The sequence below is a fragment of the Ambystoma mexicanum genome, chromosome 5p (genome assembly GCF_040938575.1).
Source record: "Ambystoma mexicanum isolate Mex_15411 chromosome 5p, UKY_AmexF1_1, whole genome shotgun sequence".
In the NCBI taxonomy this organism is placed as follows: Eukaryota; Metazoa; Chordata; class Amphibia; order Caudata; family Ambystomatidae; genus Ambystoma; species Ambystoma mexicanum.
Window position 1 is genome coordinate 205,318,173 of NC_090930.1, and position 23,229 is coordinate 205,341,401.

Genomic DNA, 23,229 nt, shown 5'->3' on the forward strand with positions numbered 1-23,229 from the left:
TCTCCCTCATCGGATTTTCAGGTCCTGTGGCGACTTCTGAAGTTCCAGTCACGAAAGCCCTGCTTTTATGCAGCACACCCCCATTCACTCAGCCTAGCTGTCAATCAAACATGCTAAGTGGTGAGCCGGCCGGCTCACCCCTTGGGCCAATCACACCAGAGTGCGACTTGAGTTGCCAAGGCAACTCAGTCCAGGGCGCCTAAACCCCCTCCCACACCCCCTGTGGTACCCAGACAGAGTGGCACCACTTTTGGAGGCTTCTGTGGAGAAGCCCGCCAAAAAGTGGAACAAAGGGCTCGACCTTTGGTTTGGAGTTACAGAGACGAACACAAACGCCATTTTAAAACAGAGTTCTGGCAGAAAATACCAAACAGTGAATTAATATTAAATAAATAAACCGGCGGTATGTTAGAGGCTTTGTTCAAAAGTATTAGCCTCGAACAATGGGAAAATCCCATAGAGATATATTTGCGGTTGAATATAAAAAGTAGTATCCACTGCCACCAGTCAAAACTCGACGAGGGGGGACGGGACAGTGCCCCCTCGAATAACAGACCCAGGGGCAATCGAATTGCCCCTACCAGTATGTCCACAATATGATGGTTTGTACTGGTTCTGTTAGTAATTTGGGACTAGTAAAGCCAATGGTGACTTTACATGCCCTGGGAGACAGTAGTCAGTCCCAGGGTATGGAGTCTATGGTGGGGGTCACTATGACACCCCGGTGTTACTGCACGGAGCGCGCGGTGTAACACACATAGAAAAAAACATATGAGACCCTATGGAGTAAAAGACCCCATAGCCCATGAAACACATTAACAGTCAAAGGAACACCACAAATCATGTCCAAGAGTGGGAGAAAAAGAGTCTCACTCTTGGCAGGAGAAAAAAACAAACTCCGGAAATCCAGCAAAGCTGCTGGGGGACTCACTAGGTTAGGGAATTCAGCCTAAACAGAGAATTCTCCCTAACACTCGCCCCCCCCAGACTAAGGGACAGGAGGATTTAATCCACTCCTGGATGAATCTCATACCTCTAGTCGATGACATACATCCTAGAGAGACCATCAGCATTTTGGTGGCGACACCCTGACCTGTGCTCAATGGTGAAATCAAACCCTTGCAGGCAGATTGACCATCTCAGTAGTTTTGGGTTTTCCCCTTTCATTTGCATTAACCATCTCAAGGATTGGTGGTCAGTCTGAATGATAAAAGTAGAACCATACAAGTATGGCCTAAACTTCTTCAGAGCCCACACAATAGCAAAACACTCTCGTTCAATGGTTGCCCACCTTGTTTCAGGATCCTTCAGTTTTCTACTGATGAAGCAAATGGGGTGCTCCCTACTTTTCCCATCCAGTTGACTGAGGACTGCACCTATTCCTACATTTGAAGCATCTGTCTGCACAATGAAAGTTTGGTGGTAGTCAGGAGCTCTGAGTACTGGGGCTTGGCAAAGAGTCTTTTTCAGGGGTTCAAAGGCCTGATTGCATTCCTCATTCCACCTAACCTTTTTAGGAAATTTAGGAGAGGAGATGACATTCAGTGGAGAAGCTATGGACCCATAGTTCTCTATGAAATTCCTGTAGTACCCAGTGAGGCCTAAGAAGGCTCTCACCTGGGTCTGAGTAGTAGGTGTTGTCCAATTTTGCACAGCTTCAATCTTACTGGGCAAAGGCCTTATTTCTCCACCTCCTACCTCATGTCCAAGGTAGACCACTTTACACGGGCAATTCGACCACAAGACGTCCGGGGACGTGTTTACTCGCCTTTATGGTCAGACTGGCCTTGCCAAGAGCCTGCAAAACATATCTCAAGTGGTCCACATGTTCTTCCCAGGAATTGCTGAACACTGCTATGTCATCCAAGTATGCCATGCAGAAGTCCTCCATCCCATTCAGAACCTGGTTTACCATCCTTTGAAATGTAGCAGGTGCATTTTTCAATCCAAAAGGCATAACCTTAAACTGGTATAAGCCGACTGGGGTAGAAAATGCAGTTTTCTCCTTGGCATGGTCTGTCAGGGCTATTTGCCAATAGCCTGACGTCAAGTCAAATGTACTGAGGAAACTGGCTGCACCAAGTCTATCCACTAACTCATTTGTCCTTGGCAAAGGGTGGGCATCAGTCTTAGTGACTGCATTAAGAGCTCTGTAATCCACACAGAATCTAAGCTCTTTAGATCCTGCCTTTGGTACTAACACAACTGGGCTAGACCATGGACTAGAAGAGGGCTCTATTACCCCGAGATCAAGCATCTTGTTGACCTCACCTTTGATGTGGGTTCTTACATTCTCTGACATTCGATATCCTCTGCTTTTGACTGGCAGAGAGTCACCAGTGAGTATGTCATGCTGTCCCAAAGGGGTCAAGCCTGGTGAAAGTGAGAACAGAGAGGCAAACTGATTTAACATAGATTTGCACTCTTCATGTTGCTCAGGTGTCAGATTGGAAGAGAGATTTACTCCTTCAATCTTTTCGTCTAAAGGTAAGCCTCTGAGGAGATCAGGAAGAGCTTCACTCTCTTCTTCTTCCTCTGATGATGCTAGAAGCAGAGCTCCTACATCAGGTCTGGAGACATACGCTTTTGGTCTGTTGGTGTGGAAGACTGTTGGAGCCTCCTTGGGATTGCCCAAGTCCACCAGATAGTTGACCTCTCCAAGTTTACCCACAACTTTGAAAGGTCCCATCCATTTGTCTTGCAAGGCCCTCTGCCTTGTGGGAATCATAACGAGAACTAGCTGGTCTTGAGTAAACTCAACCATGTTAGCCTTTTGATCATGCCCGTGCTTGACCAATGCTTGTCCAGCTTTCAAGTTGTCACTTGCTTCTGCCATCATGTGCGACATTCTCCTTCGGAGACCTATCACATAGTCACTCTGACTGGCTTGGGGAAGGAGCACTCTCCAACCCCTCCTTGATCAGGGCCAATGGACCTCTGACCGGATGACCATAAAGAAGTTCAAAGGGAGAATAACCTACTCCCTCCTGAGGGACTTCTCTATAAGCAAAAGGAAGGCATGGCAGTAGAAGGCCCCACTTTCTTTTAAGGAGGTCCTCTAAAGCACCTATCATGCTCTTCATGGTTCTGTTGAACCTTTCAACCAACCCATTTGTCTGGGGGTGGTATGCTGTTGAGAACTTGTAAGTAACTCCGCAGGTTTTCCACATGGCTTTCATGTAGTGGGACATAAAATTCGACCCCCTGTCAGAGATTACTTCCTTAGGAAACCCAACCCTGGTAAAAATACCAAGGAGGGCCTTAGCCACAGCCGGAGCTGTAACAATCCTCATAGGAATTGCCTCAGGGTACCTAGTAGCATGGTCTACTACAACAAGTATAAACCTGTTGCATGAGGAGGTTGGAGGATCAAGGGGACCAACAATGTCAATCCCTACTCTCTCAAATGGGACTCCCACTACAGGGAGAGGCACTAAAAGGTGCCACATTCTTGGAGCCAACCTTACCAGAAGTCTGGCAGGTGTGGCCACTCCTGCAGTACTTATCTACTTCAGCCCCCATCTTTGGCCAATAAAAGTAGAGTGAGAGCCTTTCCTTAGTCTTCTTGAAACTCAAGTGACCAGCCAAAGGAATCTCATGGGCTAACTGCAAGAACTGTGGTCTGTTCTCTTGGGGTACTACAAGTCGTTTGTTGTCCCCAGGTGCAAACTCTGTTGGTTCACTGTAGAAGAGGCCATCTTCCCAGTGTAACCTATATTTCCCAGGCTCTTGCCCTTCAGCCGGAGCATCTGCCTGGTGGCGAAGACCTTCCAGAGTTGGACATTCTCTCTGTCCCTTACTGAAGTCTGCCCTGTTCGGTCCACCTTCTGCCAGTAAAGACTGCAGCTCAGGATGGTCAACAGGATCCAGATCTCCAATGAGTTCCTGGCCTTCCACTAGCTCTTCCTCAAAGTCTAGTTCAACCACACAGGGTTGTACCTCCATTTCAGCCTCAGCTGGAGGGGGAGTTACTGGTGTAACTTTGGACAACCGAGGGGAAGTCCTTGTTGGCTGCACTGGAGTGCTGGCTGTGGGGTTCTTTTTAGAAGTTTTAGGTTTCCCTTTTTCTTCTAGTTTCTTAGATACAGCAGCTGACATCTCCAGTGGAGCAGGAGTGATCTCTTTCTTCATCATCTCCTTGGGAGCACCTCTCATGGTTCTCTCCCTTGCAGGTCTGGTAAGCTCCTGTAACCTTTTACTAGGAGGTCTGGGGGTATGTGACACTACTCCAAGAGTTTTCAAGTCATTACCCAACAGAACCCTTCCTGGCACCTCACTTTGTATGCTGCCAGGTAGTTTCACAGTCATGTCATTACACTGGATGAGAACTGGTAGTTGGGGAAGCATCTGCACAGGCCCTCCAGCTAACTTGGTGAGGCGTTTGGGTGCCTTAGCAACATCCTCAGCCTGAAAAAACGATTTGTCCACCACACTTATGCTGGCCCCAGTGTCTCTAATGGCAGGAGTCTCCTGACCATTCACCTGGACACTGTCCTTATAATACTCTTTAGTATTATCTGGGATAGAATTATAGACATCTAAGTTCTGTTGTTCCTACAAACCCCGAGACACTAAAGAAACACTAGCTGAGACTCCAATGGGTTCATCAGCCAGTAATAGAAAGTTTCCACTTGCCATTTGTACTTACTCCTCTGCAGCGAAGGCTAAGGAGACAAGCTGGACCCCTGAAGGTTTACCCTTACATCTGGGATCTCCTTTCACATGGTCAGTCGAGCCACAAACAAAGCATTTACCAAATGCTTTCTGGAATGGTGGCTTGTTCTGACCTCCTTCCGGTTTGCACCAGAAGGTACACTAGCCTGATTTGGTTTCCCTTGTGGCTTACCCTTTTGGTTTTGTTTGGGGCCCTCTTTGGAATTGGAATTTTTAGAATTCTCTTTGGAGTCCTTTTTTGGCTGTTTTCCCTCATCCTTTTTCTGAGTAGCCCCAGAATCCTTGTGAGTGGCCCTGTTGGCAACCCACAAGTCAGCAGCCTTAGCTAACTTCCTGGAATCCAATTCCTTTGAATCAGCCAAGTGCTGTCTGAGCTCAGGAGAGCAGGCATCATAAATTGACTCCAACATTACAAGATTCTTCATTCCTTCATAAGTGTTAACTCTGTAACCCTTAATCCATCCCTCTAACTTTTTCAAACTTTCACTCACCCAGGTAGCCCAAGGGGTACTGTCATGCTTTTTGAGGGTCCTAAACCTCTTAAGGTACTGGGAAGGGGTCTTCCAAAATCTAGCGATTAAAGCTAGTTTCACATATTCATAATCCTTCTTATCCACCTCCCCAAACTCCATTACCACAACAGGGGGAAGCCTAGAGAACAACCAGGAAAGTAACTCATTCCCTGTGATGCCCTGCAGCCCATGATTATACTCAAACATTTTTAACCAATCCAACACATCCAACTTAGGTTCATACATACCCACTAATTCCTTAGGCATCAGGGGTCTTTTGGGACTGGAACTCCTAGAGGAACCAGAGGAGAGAGAAGCATTTTCCACAGACAACTTTTTAATTTCTAGTTCATGATTAAGCTCCATTTCTCTGAGCTTTAACTCAGCTTGCTTCTGCTCAGCTTGGGCATTGATTCTTCTGAACTCTAACTCTTGATCTCGTGCAGATTTAGCAATAAAACTTTTGTATTCTAATTTAAGCTTCATTTTTTCAAGTTCAAAATAAGCAGGGTTACATGTAGGACCTGGTATAGGCCCAGTAGGTACAGTAGGTAAGGCAGACAGAGGCTCAGAGTGGCTAACTTCATTAGGTTCACTTTCCTCTTCTGACTCATTATCAAGGCTTTGATTCAGATCAATACCATTACTGTTTTCTACATTTGCTAGGGCAGTAGATTCCTCTGTACCACCCAGACTTTGGTTTTCTAACAATCTTTCTACAAGTTCCATTTTCTTGCCCTTCTCAGAGAGATTCTTATGTCTACACAATACTTTTAAGCAATCAGCAGTTTTGGCAGACAATGATTCTAGGGTATAACTCACCATAGCAGACATAGTTAGAAAATCAGCTTTTTAGTGCTAAGCTTTGTGGTTAGTTGTCCTAAAGTATTCAAAAAGCACACTAAAGTGTATACTCAATTCAAATCGCACCGCTGTACACCAGTGTTAGGCAGAAACCTGTGCAGTTCCCTCTGGGACCACTGCAAAAGATTTAAGACTACAGGTGGTTGGCAGTAAACCCAATTGGTAGCAGTCTGTACCACCCAGATTTACCTGGTAGCTGTGGCTGAGCAGTCAGACTTCTCTCAAGAAGAGTTAGGCAGTATACAGAGTATTCACAATAGGTCAAACGAACACAGTAGAACAAGCAAACACTGACCAGAGCTTGGTGTAAAAGAGATATAATTATTTATTTAAAAACACATCTAGTAAAACACACTGGCACTAGTATCAAGCAATTCAAAAACATGGTCACTAAAAGATATACACTCCCTTCAACGATTAGTTAGACAAGTCTTAAGTAAAGCAACACTTTTTTTCAGACAGCGGTGAGCGTGTAACGAAGATGGCACTGTAATCAATCGGGTTAAAAGGGAGAGAAAGGCAGAGCAAAGATAGAAACAGATCCCAACACTTTCGGACGAACACAGTAGGAGAGAAAGGCAGGTTAAAACCGTAAAGTCAAAGTTAACAAGGCCGGACCCACTTTAAGAGGCTCCGGTCGAAATGTGTCCAAGGTCACACGGTTCAAAGTGCCCAAAAGTCTCGCAATAAGTTCAGTAAGAGTTGGACCAAAAAGAAAGGGACCAGTTAGATGGTCAAGCCGGCCAGCCCAGTCCAGAAGGTTAAGGGATTATTGTTACCTTGTAGCAATCTTTAGAAAGGGAGGCCTGGCGGAGACGGTACCTTAAAATGGTGAGAACGCTCCAGCGGGGGTAGTTGTTCCTGGCAGCGAGTGCAAGTCTGTGCTTCGTCTGGAGGAAGAGAGGATCTCGTCGGGGAGGAAAGCAGGAGTCCGTTGCACTGCCAGGGAAGAAACCAGCCGCGGAGTTCTCAATTAAAAGGAGCGGTCCTTTTATTTGCGGTCCAGTGGTAAGTGGCTATCCGGTTGCCGGGGTGCTGGGCACGGGCAATTCGACCACAAGACATCTGGGGATGCGAGCAAAGAAGGTAAACTGGTTGTGGCCACCAGTCAGGGGAAGAAGACTCTCCAGCAGGGAGATCTCCTCTGTCGTTGGGAAGTGGAGAGTTGATTCAGCAGGGCTCCACCGGTGGTGTCGTCGTAGCAGGTCGGTTCAGCTTCTCCCTCGTCGGATTTTCAGGTCCTGTGGCGATTTATGAAGTTCCAGTCCCAAAAGCCCTGCTTTTATGCAGCACACCCCCATTCACTCAGCCTAACTGTCAATCAAACATGCTAAGTGGTGAGTCGGCCGGCTCACCCCTTGGGCCAATCACACCAGAGTGCGACTTGAGTTGCCAAGGCAACTCAGTCCAGGGTGCCTAAACCCCCTCCGACACCCCCTGTGGTACCCAGACAGAGTGGCACCACTTTTGGAGGCTTCTGTGGAGAAGCCAGCCAAAAAATGGAACAAAGGGCTCGACCTTTAGTTTGGAGTTACAGAGGCGAACACAAACGCCATTTTAAAACTGAGTTCTGGCAGAAAATATCAACCGGTGATTTAATATTAAATAAATAAACCAGCGGTATGCTAGAGGCTATGTTAAAAAGTATTAGCCTCGAACAATGGGAAAATCCCATAGAGATATATTCGCGGTTGAATATAAAAAGTAGTATACACTGCCACCAGCCAAAACTCGACGAGGGGGCACGGGACAGTGCCCCCTCGAATAACAGACCCAGGGGCAATCGAATTGCCCCTACCAGTACGTCCACAATATGATGGTTTGTACTGGTTCTGTTAGTAATTTGGGACTAGTAAAGCCAATGGTGACTTTACATGCCCTGGGAGACAGTAGTCAGTCCCAGGGTATGGAGTCTATGGTGAGGGGTCACTATGACACCCCGGTGTTACTGCACGGAGGGTGCGGTGTAACACACATAGAAAAAAACATATGAGACCCCCTTTGGAGTAAAAGACCCCATAGCCCATGAAACACATTAACATTCAAATGAACACCACAAATCATGTCCAAGAGTGGGAGAAAAAGAGTGTCACTCTTGGCAGGAGAAAAAAACAAACTCCGGAAATCCAGCAAAGCTGCTGGGGGACTCACTAGGTTAGGAAATTCAGCCTAAACAGAGAATTCTCCCTAACAGCCTCTAGGAGAGATAGAGCCAGGACTGGACTTGGAACGGGGGCAGACATTCCGCTAGAAGAGTTACAGGCCATAAAGGAATCTAATGGAAATATAAGGTACAAGGCTTTGAAAGTAAAATGGGGTATGCTGAACTAAAACATGTAGCGACCAAGTGAAGGAAATTCAAAATGTATACGAAACATGCATTGTAGAAAATATGCCCAAACAAGTAAGCACATTAGAAAATTGTCTTTCAAAAACGTGGGATTATCCATTTTGTCAGGGTCATCGCCAACAGAAACAACTTCAGGATCTCTTCTGTATTGATTATTGCCATACGATCACTGCTACTTTCTCAGGTACAAGCAAGGGTTTTAGAAATGTAGCTGTTGTCTAGCACCAATGCATTGAGCAATTCACAAAGCATAGCCAGCAGCCTTTGGTATAGGCTTTGCTTTGAAGATTCCCTTTTGTTGGACCAGCAGTTCTCTCTCCCTCTCGCAGCCGTTTCTTACCCCCACCCCCTTTTAATAGCACAGGAATAGGAACCTTTTCTCTGTGCTGCAAGTAAACAAAGTAGCGGCCTCTCTGTCCATCTTTCTCTCTTGTCCTTCATACTTTTATTCCCTGATCCCACCTCGACTCTGCCTTTGTTTCTCCCCTGTTCGATGATAGGGCATACGCATCTAATCACCTGTCGCCTGTGATAATTCACAAGGTGTCGTCAACTCCCGGGGGGGGATATGGAGGCTTTTCCATGAGGCTAGGGAGATGCCGCTGCTAACTAGTAGTCCCCCAAGGAGTGCTTTAATGCGGGAGGACCTCACGGGGAGAGACTCCCTCTCGGGATAAGGACGATCACCTGGGGTATAGCCCATTGAATGTTGCTACTCCCCAACATTCTTTAGCCCTCCCTAATGTCCAGAGCCACTACATTGAAAGGAAACCAATGTATTGCTGTAACATAGGGACTAAAGCCAAAAGAACTATGACATGGAAGAACACATGGATATGTCCCTCAGCTATGGAGGGAACGATGGAGCGCTAGGCCCTGCGCCACCGTCGTCGTCCTCGTGGACCGTATAGGTGTACTCTTGGTAACTGTCATCCGTGGATGAGATGTCCATTGGTTGAATATAAACCTTTGAGGGCTGTTTTGGGGCCTCCTCGTCCCCCCTTCTCCTCCCTGAGGGTTTTGAACCGGGATCTGGACCGGTGTCTCGCCCCCACCCCCAGGGGTGCTTGCAGCCTTCGCTGCTGCCTCGGCGGCCGTGTCTTACCTTGGAGGCAGGGATACTCGTTGCACCACATGAGCCTCCCTCGTCGGATCGGCAACTACTGCCACCTTGTCATCACAGCAGATGTCGACGAAGTGGTCGACGATTACTTTGGCTGCGCCGGTAGAGCCTTCATGGCGTGTGCAGCCTTCTTCTCTTCCTCCGGCCTGGGCTTTTCATATTTGTCCCATAACTTGGCCAGGGTGGATGGCTTCCTCTTCGAGGACGAGCTCGATGGAGGCAGACAGTGATGGGTACCGTGGACTATCCAACCTGGGATCCGAATCAGCGGCGAACCCGGTGGAATCAGACTTGCGGTTCTTGGCCATCACTTGGAGCCCCACGGAGGGGTGACCTCAAAGGACTTTGACCACTTCCCAGAGGGAGACTACTCTTCAGAAAGGCCGGTCCTGGATGAGGCATGCCCATGCTCAGAGCACGGGGCAGAGGCCTTGCTCAAATTGCCATGCCGCCAGCCTGCTATGCCTGTCTTTCAAGAAGCCCAGGCATATCTAGCACCCATTCTCATTGTGGTACAGTTGCAGGCAGTAAAGACACTGTAGATGTTTGTCCTCAAAGACAATGTTCTGAAAGGACGAGGTGGAGAGAGAAAGAAGATTGAAAAGGGCTGAGAGATGGGGAAGAAGTACAGTGCATACTTATACGATGGGAGAAGAAGGAATTAGGTCCTTGAGCGATGCTGTGGAGTGTGCACGATGGATTAGACAGTATCAGAGTCAGATAGAAGAGAGAAAGGAGAAAGAAGATTGGAAGGAGGAGAGTATCAGCAAGCAGGGGCGAGGAGGAAAAGCATAAAGAGGACCCTTAAGAGTGAAATAGTTCGACAAATCAGAGAAGGAGAGAGGGAAATATTATGGGGAACTGAGGCACGGGGAGATTGAATGTGATTAAGGAGCTGGAAAAGACTATGCGTGTGGTGAGAAACAGAAAAGTTAGAAAAGTAGTGCTGTTAAGAGAGGCGTCATAAGAGGAGTGTAGAAAATAAATCAGGACAAGATCAGAAGCAGAATGAGATTTCCCTCCTATCAGAACGGCAGAAGAGTGCCCGAAGGGCCAGTAGAGAAGGAGATAGCCAAGTTTGGGGGTGTTTCCGAGAAGGAATTTTATGACAGCAAAAATATGGAAGGATACCTAAAAAAAAAGTGAAGAGGTCTAACGGGGTTGGCAAAAGGAGAGTACAAAAGGACTTTATAGCCTAACATTTATATATTTCTATAAAACAACAGTTTGAACATAAGTAAAATTATAATTTTGGTTTTTGGGGAACAAAACAAGCTGCCATTTGGACATTGTGTAAAATGCATGTATGTTTTTGTGAAAAACATTCTGAGATGTCAGCTGTTTAAAAACTAAGCAAACCATTCAATGTAAGAACAGATCCCTACGCTGCTTTGATTCTTGAAGATGGATTCACCAGCCTACATGTTTAAGTGAAGAGTCAGGATTACCCATTAACATCAACACATAAAAAAGGGACTAATAATTACAAACTCTATAGGAGGTCCTACAGTACAAGCAATCAAATTCTTTATTGAAAATTCATATTTCACTTACCCCTTCCTAAATGTCTGCAAATCAGAGCTTGTGCCAGCATCATTTGCCCACATCGCAGCATACAGCCCCAGCCGGTGTCAGATGAAGGGCCAGTTCCCCCTGTGGATACAAATGAACAGCATATAAGAGTTATGGAATTCAACTCAAAGAAAAAACCTAAGCATATCTCCAGGGAGACAATGGAATGCTGCATGTCTTTAGAATAATACATTAGAAGGATAACTCTAAGGCAACCAAAAAAGGGGTGATTATCTCTGAACAGCAGCTATTTTAGAATTCATGTTCAGAAGACATGGCAGAGTTGCTGAAGGAGCTGGCGAAGTGGGTCAGGAGTTTTATCCCAGAACCGAGGTTAGAGTACAGGGGAGGTCCCGATATAAGAAAAACTAAGGATTTATTACAGCTCCTCTGGCCAAACTATAGGTAGTGCTAGTTGTGAGAAACATGAGGGCGTCCTCACATCTACTCCCCTTGGATCCTCTACGTAGGTGGCCAGGGAAAGGCCATCGCTTTTGGATCCCAACCCTGGGGTTGGACGAACGAGGGAGGATCACCTGGGTGGAGGGTCCTTGGAGGAATTGGAGGCAAGATGCACTTAGGTATTACACAGTATTCCACATTCTCCTTTCAGGAAATAACCCCTATCCCAGAGGTGGTTATGGGATATTGTTCTCCATGTCCCCAAGAGGAACAGAAGATATTATCAACCCAGACGTACAATAAAGAGGAGGAGAAAGATTGGGAATAGGGTACCTTTCGATGGACACAGCATTCTCCTTATCCTAGTGACAACTAGTTTAAAGTTTAACCCTCCTCCGACCTTTATGGTTTACTGTAGATCAGTTCCCCTTTTGTCCCCTCTTGGGGTACCTGACAGTACTGAGCCGAGGAAGAAACAACTTAGAATCATGCACATCACTTACTCTCACCACTTAAGTACTGGGAAGACGAAGAAGACTAAAGAGGCACACCAGTATACTGAACAGACATGTCCCACTAATAGGTTCAGGCAAAATCAGGTAATTGAAACTAAGTATGCCCACCTGCAATCTATCAAAGTTTCAGGAGAGTATAAAATGAGTAGTAACAGAAAGGAAGGTGAGCGAGTTGGGAGAGCAGCTGAGATGACAGATGTGCTCAGGACCTGCTGGCGGAGAACGAGACTCTGAGAGTCTGCTGAGTGAGGCAGCGAGAGTAAGCCTGGACAGGGAGCTGGAGAAGTACAGAGAAGGGAGTCGGGAGGCGTGCAAATCCCTTATGTTATAACTAGGAATAAATGCTTGTTCCCCTGGGCTGAGAAGGGAGACCAGGAGTAGTTGAGGGGTGCTGGCGAGGCCCTGACCTCAGAGGAAAAAGACGTTTCAAAAGAATCCAACTCAAAGCCAAGAACACAACTGGTGGGTTTCAGATAATGGGAAACCTGGTATGTGAAAGGCGCAAGTGAATACAATGTAGCAGAATAATTGCGCGTGAGGAAATACACGTTTACAATCTCCAAACATGCTAAAGAATGATGATTCCAGAGATACGTTCTCGAAAGTCTCTGTATAAATGAAGAAAGCCTTTTACCAAAAGGGGAGCTACGTGAGACGGCGAATTGTGAGCAAAACAGCATTTAACAAAAGAGGAGCTACACGAGAGATGGAAGTATGAGCAAAATCCGCAACAAAGATGGTTAAGAATGAAAAATAAGCAAACTGCCAACATTGAATAACAAACTGAATGAACATAAGCAAATTGCTAACATTGAATAACAACCTAAATGAAAGCAAACTGCTAATATTTGAATACTGAACTAAGTGAAACAACAAGACTGCTAACTTTGAATACTGAATAGTTTATTGAAAATTGAACTACACAAAGAGAGCTAAAGATTCATATTCCCGGTTGCACGACCTGTAATGGGTGAATCTTGTGATCCAACAACTGCGCCAAGAACAGAGAATTCCTACATTATGAATAATGAACTATTGGAAGAGAATTCAAGGTTCCTGGTTGCGTGACCTGTAATGAGTGGACAATGCGGTCTAACAACAACGCCAAGACCAGAGAACCCCTATATTCTAACAAGGAAACCTGCTATTTTAGCAAAAGGAAAACTACCATTGGTGCATATCAGACTTGGGGAAGGGAACCGTTTGCTGTGAAGAATTGTTGAAACTCAGTTTAAAGATAAAGCTTCAATATACTTCTTTTTGTAACATCTTTTGGTATTGAACTTGGGGAAGGAAATCCTGAGACTTGCTAAAGTAACCTGAACATTGTGCTGAACTTGTTGACATTTGGGGGAAAAGTAGCTGTAGATAGCTCAGAACTTTACTTTTGGAACACTATTTAGATTATGGTTGACATCCCTACACATTGTTTTGTCTTAGGTGTGAGGGCAAGCACAGGTTCTGTACACGGACAGACTGTTCAGTTGAACTTATTGACATAGACTATATACTTAGTTTCTTTAGGTAGGGATGTCCCACCTTAGCATAGGACAAGTTAAGCTTTGCACAATCCTGACATTTTCGTTAAGAAAAACCTATTGTTACATATCAAATCGGTTGTCTGTGTCTCCTTCCACGATGCCAAGCTCACATAGTCAGCCAATCAAGGGACATCAGGGTGGACTAGATACAGGATGTCAGGGAGATTTTCTGCTAGAGCCCTCTGGCGAAGGATATCAAGTCTTCTTACCTAATGGCAACGCAGGGTTTACCACTGCAAGATGGACTAGACCAGTCAGGCTTAACTCAATGCAAGGGGTAGGCTTGCAGTGAGGTACAATAACCCTCCATAGTTACCCCAGAAAATACACCACACTGGTATACTGAAAAATATATATACAATTACACAGAATAACTAGAAGTATTTTGAGTTAAACGGAAAACATAGGAAGACAGTGTACGTATAACGTCTAAGGGGTGAGGAAAAAAGGGAACCCTAGACAGCGATAAAAATATATCTATACAGTCATGATTAGGATCCAAAATGCCATAACATTAATAGGTACTGTTATCTGCACAACCTCTAACACATAGTAACATTATAACACCTATAGACCACATAATGGATACAGTACCTAGAGGGTTAACACTTTCCCAACAATGCCAAGATGGCCACCAAAATTCCAAACAAATTAGGCTTAAAATACGAGAACGGAACTGTCTCATTACACTCTGGGAAAGAAAATTATACACACTAACCAACAGCGATATATAGTAGCCTAATACAATTAAATAGACAGGAGGGTAATAATGTAACAATTTAAAAATACATAATAGGTCAGTGGCTTCAGTTTAAAGTAGAAAACTCCAGGGGCACAGGTAAAATGATAATTCTCCCAGCAGGAAGAATACGAGGAACCCTAGGAGTCAATGATTTGCTGCTGGGCCTCTGTATTGCCCCCTTTAACCCTGGTGTTGGGACAGGTGTCATATTGTAGCTCAGCAACTTCTGCGCCTTAAGCGGTAAAACCATACACACAGCGCCATAGCGTTCTGCCCCACCCTATCCCCACTCACCCACACACAGAGCAGCCAAGCACGCCGCTTCCTCCTGCGATTTGATCACCCAGATCTATCGATTTATGAGCACCTTTCACAAAAAATGATAATGCTGCATTGATGTCTCTGTCCCGCTCCCCCTCCGGCTCCTCATCCCGCCCAAAGGGACTCAGCGGGAAACGCGACTTTCACCCGAGCCTGGCAAATCGCTAATGTGTTTATTTGTATGACCCATCGCAGATTTCTTTGATTTCAAATGAAATATTGCTCATTAAATACAAACTTTGTTTACATATTAATCGGATTAAGCATTCTCTGTATTCTTGCAAGAGAGAAGAGTTGAGTTTCATCTGCTCCTGCCAACAATTAATTGTTATCCATTTAACGCCTATTTCCAAGTAAATCTACACCCATTTCAGTCTTTTGGACACTTGGGCCCAGGGCATGCAGTGCGCCAATGGCAGTAATACCACACTTTTTTCTTGCTGTCCATTTTAGTAGGATGTGTGTGCTAATGCTCCTGACACTTGGTGCAGAGCACCAGCTAGACATGGTAATGCACGATTTGAGCTTGTTTTAATTAATCTTTCTAATCACGGTTTGTATTCAAAGGGCCTTCTAGTTTTTGTCCAAAAGCAGGATCTAAATATCTTATCAGACCTGCCTTTAGCCATTCCATTTATAAGTAATCCGAGTGTCTGTTATTGATGTCCTGTCCGAAAATACAAGTGCAATACATGGTAATGTATGCATTATTTTTGAAAGCTCTCAGCAGGAAGAATACAAGGAACCCTATGAACACATGCCCTCATTCCGGGGTATGCAACCTCTTGCTGTTTACTCTCCACAACTTTGGACTACTGCTCCGATGATCTTTTGCCAGTGATTGCTGTGGCTGATGGTAGTTGTAGTCTTAAACATTTGGAGACACAAAGGTTGAAAACCATTGCCTAAAGTGTAGTCAAACCTTTGTTTTCTCTCATGTCAGTCTTTTTGACACTTGGGCTCAGAGCATGCAGTGAGCCAACGGCAGTAAGCACACACTTTTCTCTTACTGTCTTTTCTACTGCTCCCGACACTTAGTGCTGTGCACCAGTAGACGGGATAATGCTTGAATGCTAAAAAACCCAAAAATAAATCACAAAAATGCCCAAACTATTGGCTTTGCCAATGCTTGTCCAGCTCATGCATTTCCACTTCATCTACATCTTATACCCAAATACAGTCTCTCCTGCCTTATTTATTTTATTATTCAATATTTTCACCGGCAAATTAGTCCCAACATTGGTTTTATATAACAAGAGAAAAGCCTAAAAATGTGCACAAGGCAAAAATACATTTCCAGCCGTTAACAGTTATAGGGTCTGCTATGTTTGCATAAACGTTCTTATACACTTTGATCCAGATAGCTGTAAACTCTGTTTTTGTGTAATCAGAAGTTTATATGGGAAATGCCTAACTATGCATAAATTGTCACTATTGTTGGATCATCTAATGGCACTGGCCATTACAATGACAAGATCAATGCGACAAAGACTAAAATTATGATTTGTAGCCCTAAGCATGCCAACTTGGGGAGAAAGACTACATGGATTATAGATCAGAAGCCCATCGAAATTGTGAACAGTCTGAATATTTGGGTGTCACTAGAGACAACAAGCTGACATGGCTTCCATATTAGTACAAAGCAGAGGCTAAAGTTTATCAATAACTGGGAGCCATTAAGAATTTTGCTAGAATGCGTGAGAAGATATTCAATCAACTCTATCCTAAAAGTGTATCTTGCGAAAATTCCTCCCATGATACTAGAAGGAGCTGAAATCTAGAGTAGTAAACTTGTACTCAGGATTATGGCATTAGAGCGCACATGCCTTAAAACTATTAAAATGTCCCAGAAATATTTTACTTGTCAATTTTATTATCAAACAAAGAAAGGGGATAAGGCCAGAGTTAGAGCAAATTGGATTGATAAGGTTTTGGTAATGGCAGCAAAACAGATACTGAAAGTTTGGAAGTCGAGGAAAAAGCCAAATGTGGATGAATGGCTGTTAGGTGTTCGAACCTTATCTAACTATGACAAACTTATGCTGGTAAAACAAGGAGGAGAGGGTTATTATTCGTGAATTTGGGAAGACTTCAATGAATTGTACAGTTAAAAGTTATTCACCATGTGTATTTTTTTTTCTGTATCTATTAGTTAGGGGATCATTGTATTTATTGCAGAGTGTGGTCTATTGTGCCTGTCTATGTTGTGTTGTTTGTTTTTCAGACAAAGGCTTCAAATTTGGTTGCAAAATAGAGATTTATAATTGTTATTAAGTTTTTCACCTTATGGACTTATGAATAATATTGTATAATTATTAGTGGATTTGTGTGTTTTACAACCTGGATGTAAATCCATGATGTTATGAATATGTTATCTTGTTTTTGATTGTTCAATCTAAAATAATAAAATAATTAAACAAAATTTTTAAAAATGTCCCAGAAATCTACCTGTGGAATTCTTGTACTTAGATTTATAATTTCACAATACTTGCAGCTCATTAAAATGGAGGAAATTAAGTCTATATTGGAAATTGATTAATTCCCCTCTTGGCGCTTTTCTATGCATCATCTATTGTGCCACCCATAAGTATTCCATGCTTAGTAGCACCTGTCTAGACTATTTAGTAAGCCAACACTGTTCATGGTGTGTGTAGTAGAATTATGCATAATCCCGTTAACATCACTTTTGCATGATACAAAGCAATTCTCAAATTATTGGTCGATAAGATTGAACTGGAACAAACAATTTAGCGAGTAATTCACTTAGACATGAATATATAACAGATTATCGTTAAAGCCATCAGCTCCATCCGTACTAGAAAATGTATCCTTATAATTGGATAGCGGAACAAAATGGATGTGCACTCCCTAGAGCTAATAGGTGCACGTAGAGAATTAAGTAGATTGCAACGCACATGTAGATTGCATGAAGGAAAGGAGATAGAAACAGTGAAACACTTGTTACTCGCATGTGATAGCTTGACAGGGATTAGAAGAAAGTACCTCAGGGTTCGAAATTGAGGGGAGCTGGGAGCTATTTAGCTCCTGCTTTTAGCCTAGAACAGAATGGTTAGCTTGACACCAACAGCTACTTTTGGCTCCTCAGACCAACGGATTCTGAACACCTATAGAGTGCATTTAGGACAATCAATAAATAAACATTAGGACACATCACAGGGGAGGACACATCACAGGGGAGGAAGGATATCTCAGGGGCAACACGTTTGTTTTGGAAGCAAGACAACGCAGAGCAACTCTGGTTGGAATCCTGATCACGTGCTTAGAAACCACTCGCTGGTATTAAGCGTGTTATCATTATAATAATTATATGATCTATACAGCATTTAAAGCATATGGGGTCATTAATTAAGGACAAAATTATATACGTGCATCTTATATGGAATTTAGATTTGGTGAATGCTCTCTACTAGCTTCTCTTTCCACACTGGAAGCTCCCAGTCACTGGTTCATGCTGGATACCCAGGAGCTATTTTTAGCTCCTGCCCATCTAATCGTGATTTTGAGCCCTGTACTCCTTGTGTATGGTAAAGTTTGCAGTCAATCATCAGATGAATTATGGAAAGCCTTTTACGCAGGTATTGATGTACATCTAATATATCAATGAAACAAATGTTGGTGTCAAATTGAACAAATTATGGAATGGTTGACTGCCTAATGGAATATATAGCAACTAGTTTAAGTACCCAGCTTTGCCCAGTATGTCCATTCTCAGATTTGTTTTCATAGTCCACCCAAAAAGATGAACAATTATTGTTGTTTGCCACAAAGGAAAAACGTGACACATGTTAATTTCACTAATTAACTGAACACCAAATTTTCATTTTTCTCCGATTTTAATTCTCACATGAATAACATATTTGTATGCTTACTCTGATTATTTGCTGTGTTGTTAGGAGTGGAGGACATTTTCGCTGCTAAACACACACTGCAAATAATCAGAGTACTCATACAAATATGATATTCATGTGAGAAGTTAAAATCAGAGGTAAATAAACATGTGGTGTTCAATTAATTAGTGAAATTAACATGTATACAGTTTATTGCAAAACAAATCAAAAGAAAGACACAATAACTCTTTTCTAAAAAAAATTGAAAAACAAAAATGCAAGCCAAGTTTAGCACAGACAGCACGATAAGCACTTTCACAAATGACCTCTAGATGGTGCGTGGAACACCACAAAACGTAATGCCGAAAAACCAAACAATTCATAAACTCGGGAATGGGATGACCCATCGAGCTAGAAATAGTTGCATTAAGTCGGCAATGAAATAAAGAATATTCCATGCAAAATTCATGATGCCAGACCTCACCGTTCATGAGGAGTTACTTCCCTAAGATCAACACCATATACAAACCCACAAATACGACTTTTTTTTTATATGTATAGATGTTCATACATTTCATTTTCTGTACATGTATAATGATTGAATGCTGAATTAATTATTCAGTCGCTTATTTTTATGTGATTTATAGTATTAAGAAGGATTGTAAATGTAGATTTTTTGTATTGATTGCATGTCTGTATACCCTGCATGATGAAGTGCATAAGCTATAAGATATATAATAAATAAAATACATGTATAAATACATAAATTACAATGACATGACAGACAACATTCAACCTCAGGCTGATAGCCTAGCATTGTGCAACTGCGTTGGACTAGTACTAACTGGACGGCCAGCTCCTTCCGCCAGAATTGAACGCTTGAGAGGTAATGTTGAGCTTCTTACATTTTAAAAGCATTGCTTTTGTGGGCGCTCTACGTCCACCCTGGCTGATCAATAATAAACATTTGATCAGTGTTACAATGGATTTCTAGAATCTGGCCTGGTGGACAGATTTTAGAAGGTCACCCTAGTTATAGTGAACAGGATAACTCTGAGAGGTGTGAAGGCATCATGATGTAGACAAAGACGACTGAATAAGATTTTTGATATAAACTTTTATCAACTAAAAACGGATGGTTGAAAAAAGGCCTATCTGGCCCTATGCTAAGGTGGGATTTCCCTACCTGAATAAAACTAATGATAGTCTGGGTCAGGAAGTCCAAAGCAAATGTCTTTGTGTCCAAAACCTATACTTGCCCTCACATCTAATTGTATACAATGTGTAGGGATGTCAGCATCAAATAAGAAGTGTTCAAATACAAGTTCAGCGCTTCGCCCAGCTCTTGGATGGAAAAGGGGTTTCCCTTTACCAAGGTTCAGACAGATCACTTTACAATATAGGGGTTTCCACTCCCCAAGATTTCAAGTCTGTCAATGTTTCACAAATAACATCATTCCTTAGGATATTCGATGTCCCAAAATAACACAGTTCCTTGAGACACTTCCCAGTTCTCAGTTTTCAGTTCCTTAGTTTCAATTCACACAGGCCTTCCTTTATGCAATTACCAAGTGGCTTTTCCTTAGGTGGGTGTATTCGGCCTAGGCGCAGTTGTCGGACCACAAAGTGCACCCATTTCAGTTATCAGAACCGACACACCTTACTTGGATCTGCTTCAAAAGGTATCTTGCCACAGTTTCATCTTCATAGTAAGGCTTGACTTATTATTTTTCAAGTGCTACTTCTTTTATCACCATGCACTTGTTTAGTAGCTTTCACTTGGAATGATCAACACAGGCTTCCCAGTACACTCTCCTGCTAGGAAACGTATTCACTGTTTCATGCCTTCTGATCAAAACCACTTTTTGTCAAATTTCTCTTGCATACAGGTTTTCTTTTCTCAATCATTTATGTCTTTCAGCAATGTCCAATATTTACTTGACTATTGGCAATGCTCCCATGACTCTTGAAAAATGGTAATCCCAATCATTCACTTATGCTTGCTATTTTGTACTTATTCAGTATTTTCCCCAAATTGACTTAAGGGAATTCACTTCACTTTTTATCCGCTTGTCATATATGGAAAATATCCCATTGAAACCTGTGTCGGTACGCCCCGAGGTCCCAGCGCTCCTGGGCAGACTCAATGATGTTTTTTGGCGTGTCTGACGTTCGGTATGGGGGTGCAGCATTGGTCGTGTCTCCAGGAAGTGTCCTCTGTCCTGCGGTCCTCCCGTGGCTTCGTGGACAGCTTCTCTCTTGCCCGTTGGTATAGCCGATGCACCTCACTGCCTCCATGACTCTGCCAGCTCCTTCTCTGCTGCGGTTCATTCGGCGGTGCTCCTTCGGTTCTCACCCGGCCTCTCCAGATGCTTCTCCGGTACAGAGGGTGAGAAACCTGAGGGTGTTCTCACTGGTAGACCCCGGGGATCCTTTGTTCAGGTAGCCAGGGGAGGGCCATCACGCTTGGATTCAGACCGTCGGGGCGGACAAGCGAGGGAGGATGACTTGACTGTGGAAGGAACGCCCTTGGGCGAGACGCAGTATTCCCTTTTCTGCGATACATCCCTACCCGACAACCTCAGTCTTTATAGCATATTGCCACCACAGTCCCATCCTACCCGAGTGCTTTCCTTTAAGAAATGTCTGGAGAAAACCCATTCATCCACAACGATACATCTGTTCCCCCCCTTTCTGACAATAACCTGCATTCTTCTTCAGTTGAACACTACAAACCCCATAGTCCCATTCTTTTGTTGACAAAACTATTTTTAAATATTCAGACGATTGTCTCCCAAAATCTGCAACTCACTACATTTCCCAGAATCCCCTTCATTCATTCTGTCCTTCAAATACCACGAAGAAGAGGAAGCAACAAGGAGGAATAAGGATTACCCATAGGAATCCCTGGGCCATGAACTCATATGGAGGACCGTCATGTTGTCCCACTAACTAGGACAGGGAGGGTCAGGCATTCCCTTCCAACCACTCACACCTGGATCCAATAACTACTCCCAGGAAGTAGCAGAGGCGGAGCAAGAGAGCACACTTGGAGCGAGTTGGGGATGCTCGAAGGTGCACGAAGCCAGAGGAAGACCAGAAGAGCTGCAGAGACCCTGGGAGATGTGGAGGAGGAGAAATCCATCCTGACACTGGTCTGTGAGTCCAAGAGAGACTGCATTGTGGAGAGGGAGCTGTACCTCTAGAAGGCTAGACATAGGGCAGCTCGGGTCGCCTGGCAGTACTCACAGCAAGACTCCCAATGCCAGAAAATGTAGTTTTGGGGTGCTGAGAAGTGGTACCAAAGTCCTGACAGTGCATTCTGGGACTAGAAGTCCCATGACCCTTTTTGTGGATTGTGAACTTTGAAAGGAGGCTCGCGCCCGGCTGAGGGAAGCCTTCTTGGTGAGAAGATGGTGAGCTTTGTAAGAGGGTCCGAGCCCGGCAGAGGGAGGCCCTTTGTAAAGCTTGCCACAGGGGTCCAAGCCTGGCAGAGGGAGACCCCTTGTGGACTTTGAGAGAACTTTTGGGTGCAGGTTCTGAGCCCGAAAGAGTGAGCTACTTTGAGAACCCTGAGAGGAGTCTGAGCCTGGCAGAGGGAGACCCTTGGGAACGTTGTCAGTGAAATTGGCACCAGAGACAGAGTGGTCCGGGGCCACGTGGGCGCTCATTCCAAGGTCTCTGGCTGCGGCCCCTCTCCTAAACAAGGAAAGTATTGAACTAAGATTATTCAAACTACAAGTACCAAGAAGCCTTAGGGGAGGCCGGAGTGAGATGTCAAAGTGGTGATAGAAGGGTGAAGCCAAACCTCTTGTACAGTCAAAGTAGTGGAAGCAAAGTGAACTGTGTAAATGGGGCAAGTGTCAACCTGACTGAGGGATGCCTGCAAATTAGGGTAAACAGTAACCCATCCAAGAACGGTGTGGTGATAACATTGTGTGAAGCCTGACTGGAGGCTTTAGGGAAAGCCCGACTAGGGGCTTTAGGGAAACCCTGACTGGGGACTCAGACCCAGACTTTGCTAAAATGACAATGTGAACCAGACAGAGGGATACCAGGAGAAAGCTAAGGGACGTGAATCCAGCATTGTGGTAAAGCTGAACTATAAATTTTGGCAAATGTGAACCCGGCTGAGGGATGCCTGCGAATTAGGGTGAGCAGTAATACACCCGTGAACATTGTGACGACAAGTGTGAACCCGACTGAGGGATGTCCACAGTGAGTGGTTAGTCTGAGCCCGACTGAGGAAGGCTAACGTTAAGAGAAGAATCTGAGCCAGGCTGAGGAGGATCCAAGGGTGAAGTGTAATCGCCAGATGTGAAGATAAATAGAAGGAACTGTTGCTTAGTTGTTTATGGCATATCAGGCCCTCTGAAGCCAGAGACTTGCATGAAAGGGACTTTGGTACAGAAGGCCCTGATATTGAGAAAAGGAACTGTAACCTTGTGTCGGAGAAGCCCACGAGTGTGCTGTGCTCAAGAGTCCCGCTTTGTCCCGTGCTAAAAACGCAGGGAAGGAAGATCCCGGTCATAACATCCTGACTTATCATTTTGTGAACACTTCTGGCTTTTCTTGTGAACATTATCGCCTACTATTTTGTAGCGTAGTTAAGGATTGGCAATAGTTTTTTTTAGTATAGGCCCTTTTTATTTGACTAAACTCCACTAGGACTGCATTATTATTATTTGATCGTTGTAGCTTGCTCCCATCTTAGATTTAGGTTTAGATTAGGCGTTTATCTCACCCATTTTACAGTTTAATAAAC

General features: G+C 44.1%; 1 protein-coding gene across 1 annotated transcript in view; it reads right to left on the reverse strand.

The window, feature by feature from the left end:
• Positions 1 to 23,229, reverse strand: part of ATG4A (autophagy related 4A cysteine peptidase) — a 551,858-nt gene that overhangs the window by 423,611 nt on the left and 105,018 nt on the right. Inside the window, exon 4 of the mRNA XM_069612630.1 lies at positions 11,078 to 11,176. Within this exon, the coding sequence (XP_069468731.1) occupies positions 11,078 to 11,176 (99 nt within the window). The remainder of the gene's footprint in view (positions 1 to 11,077; positions 11,177 to 23,229) is intronic.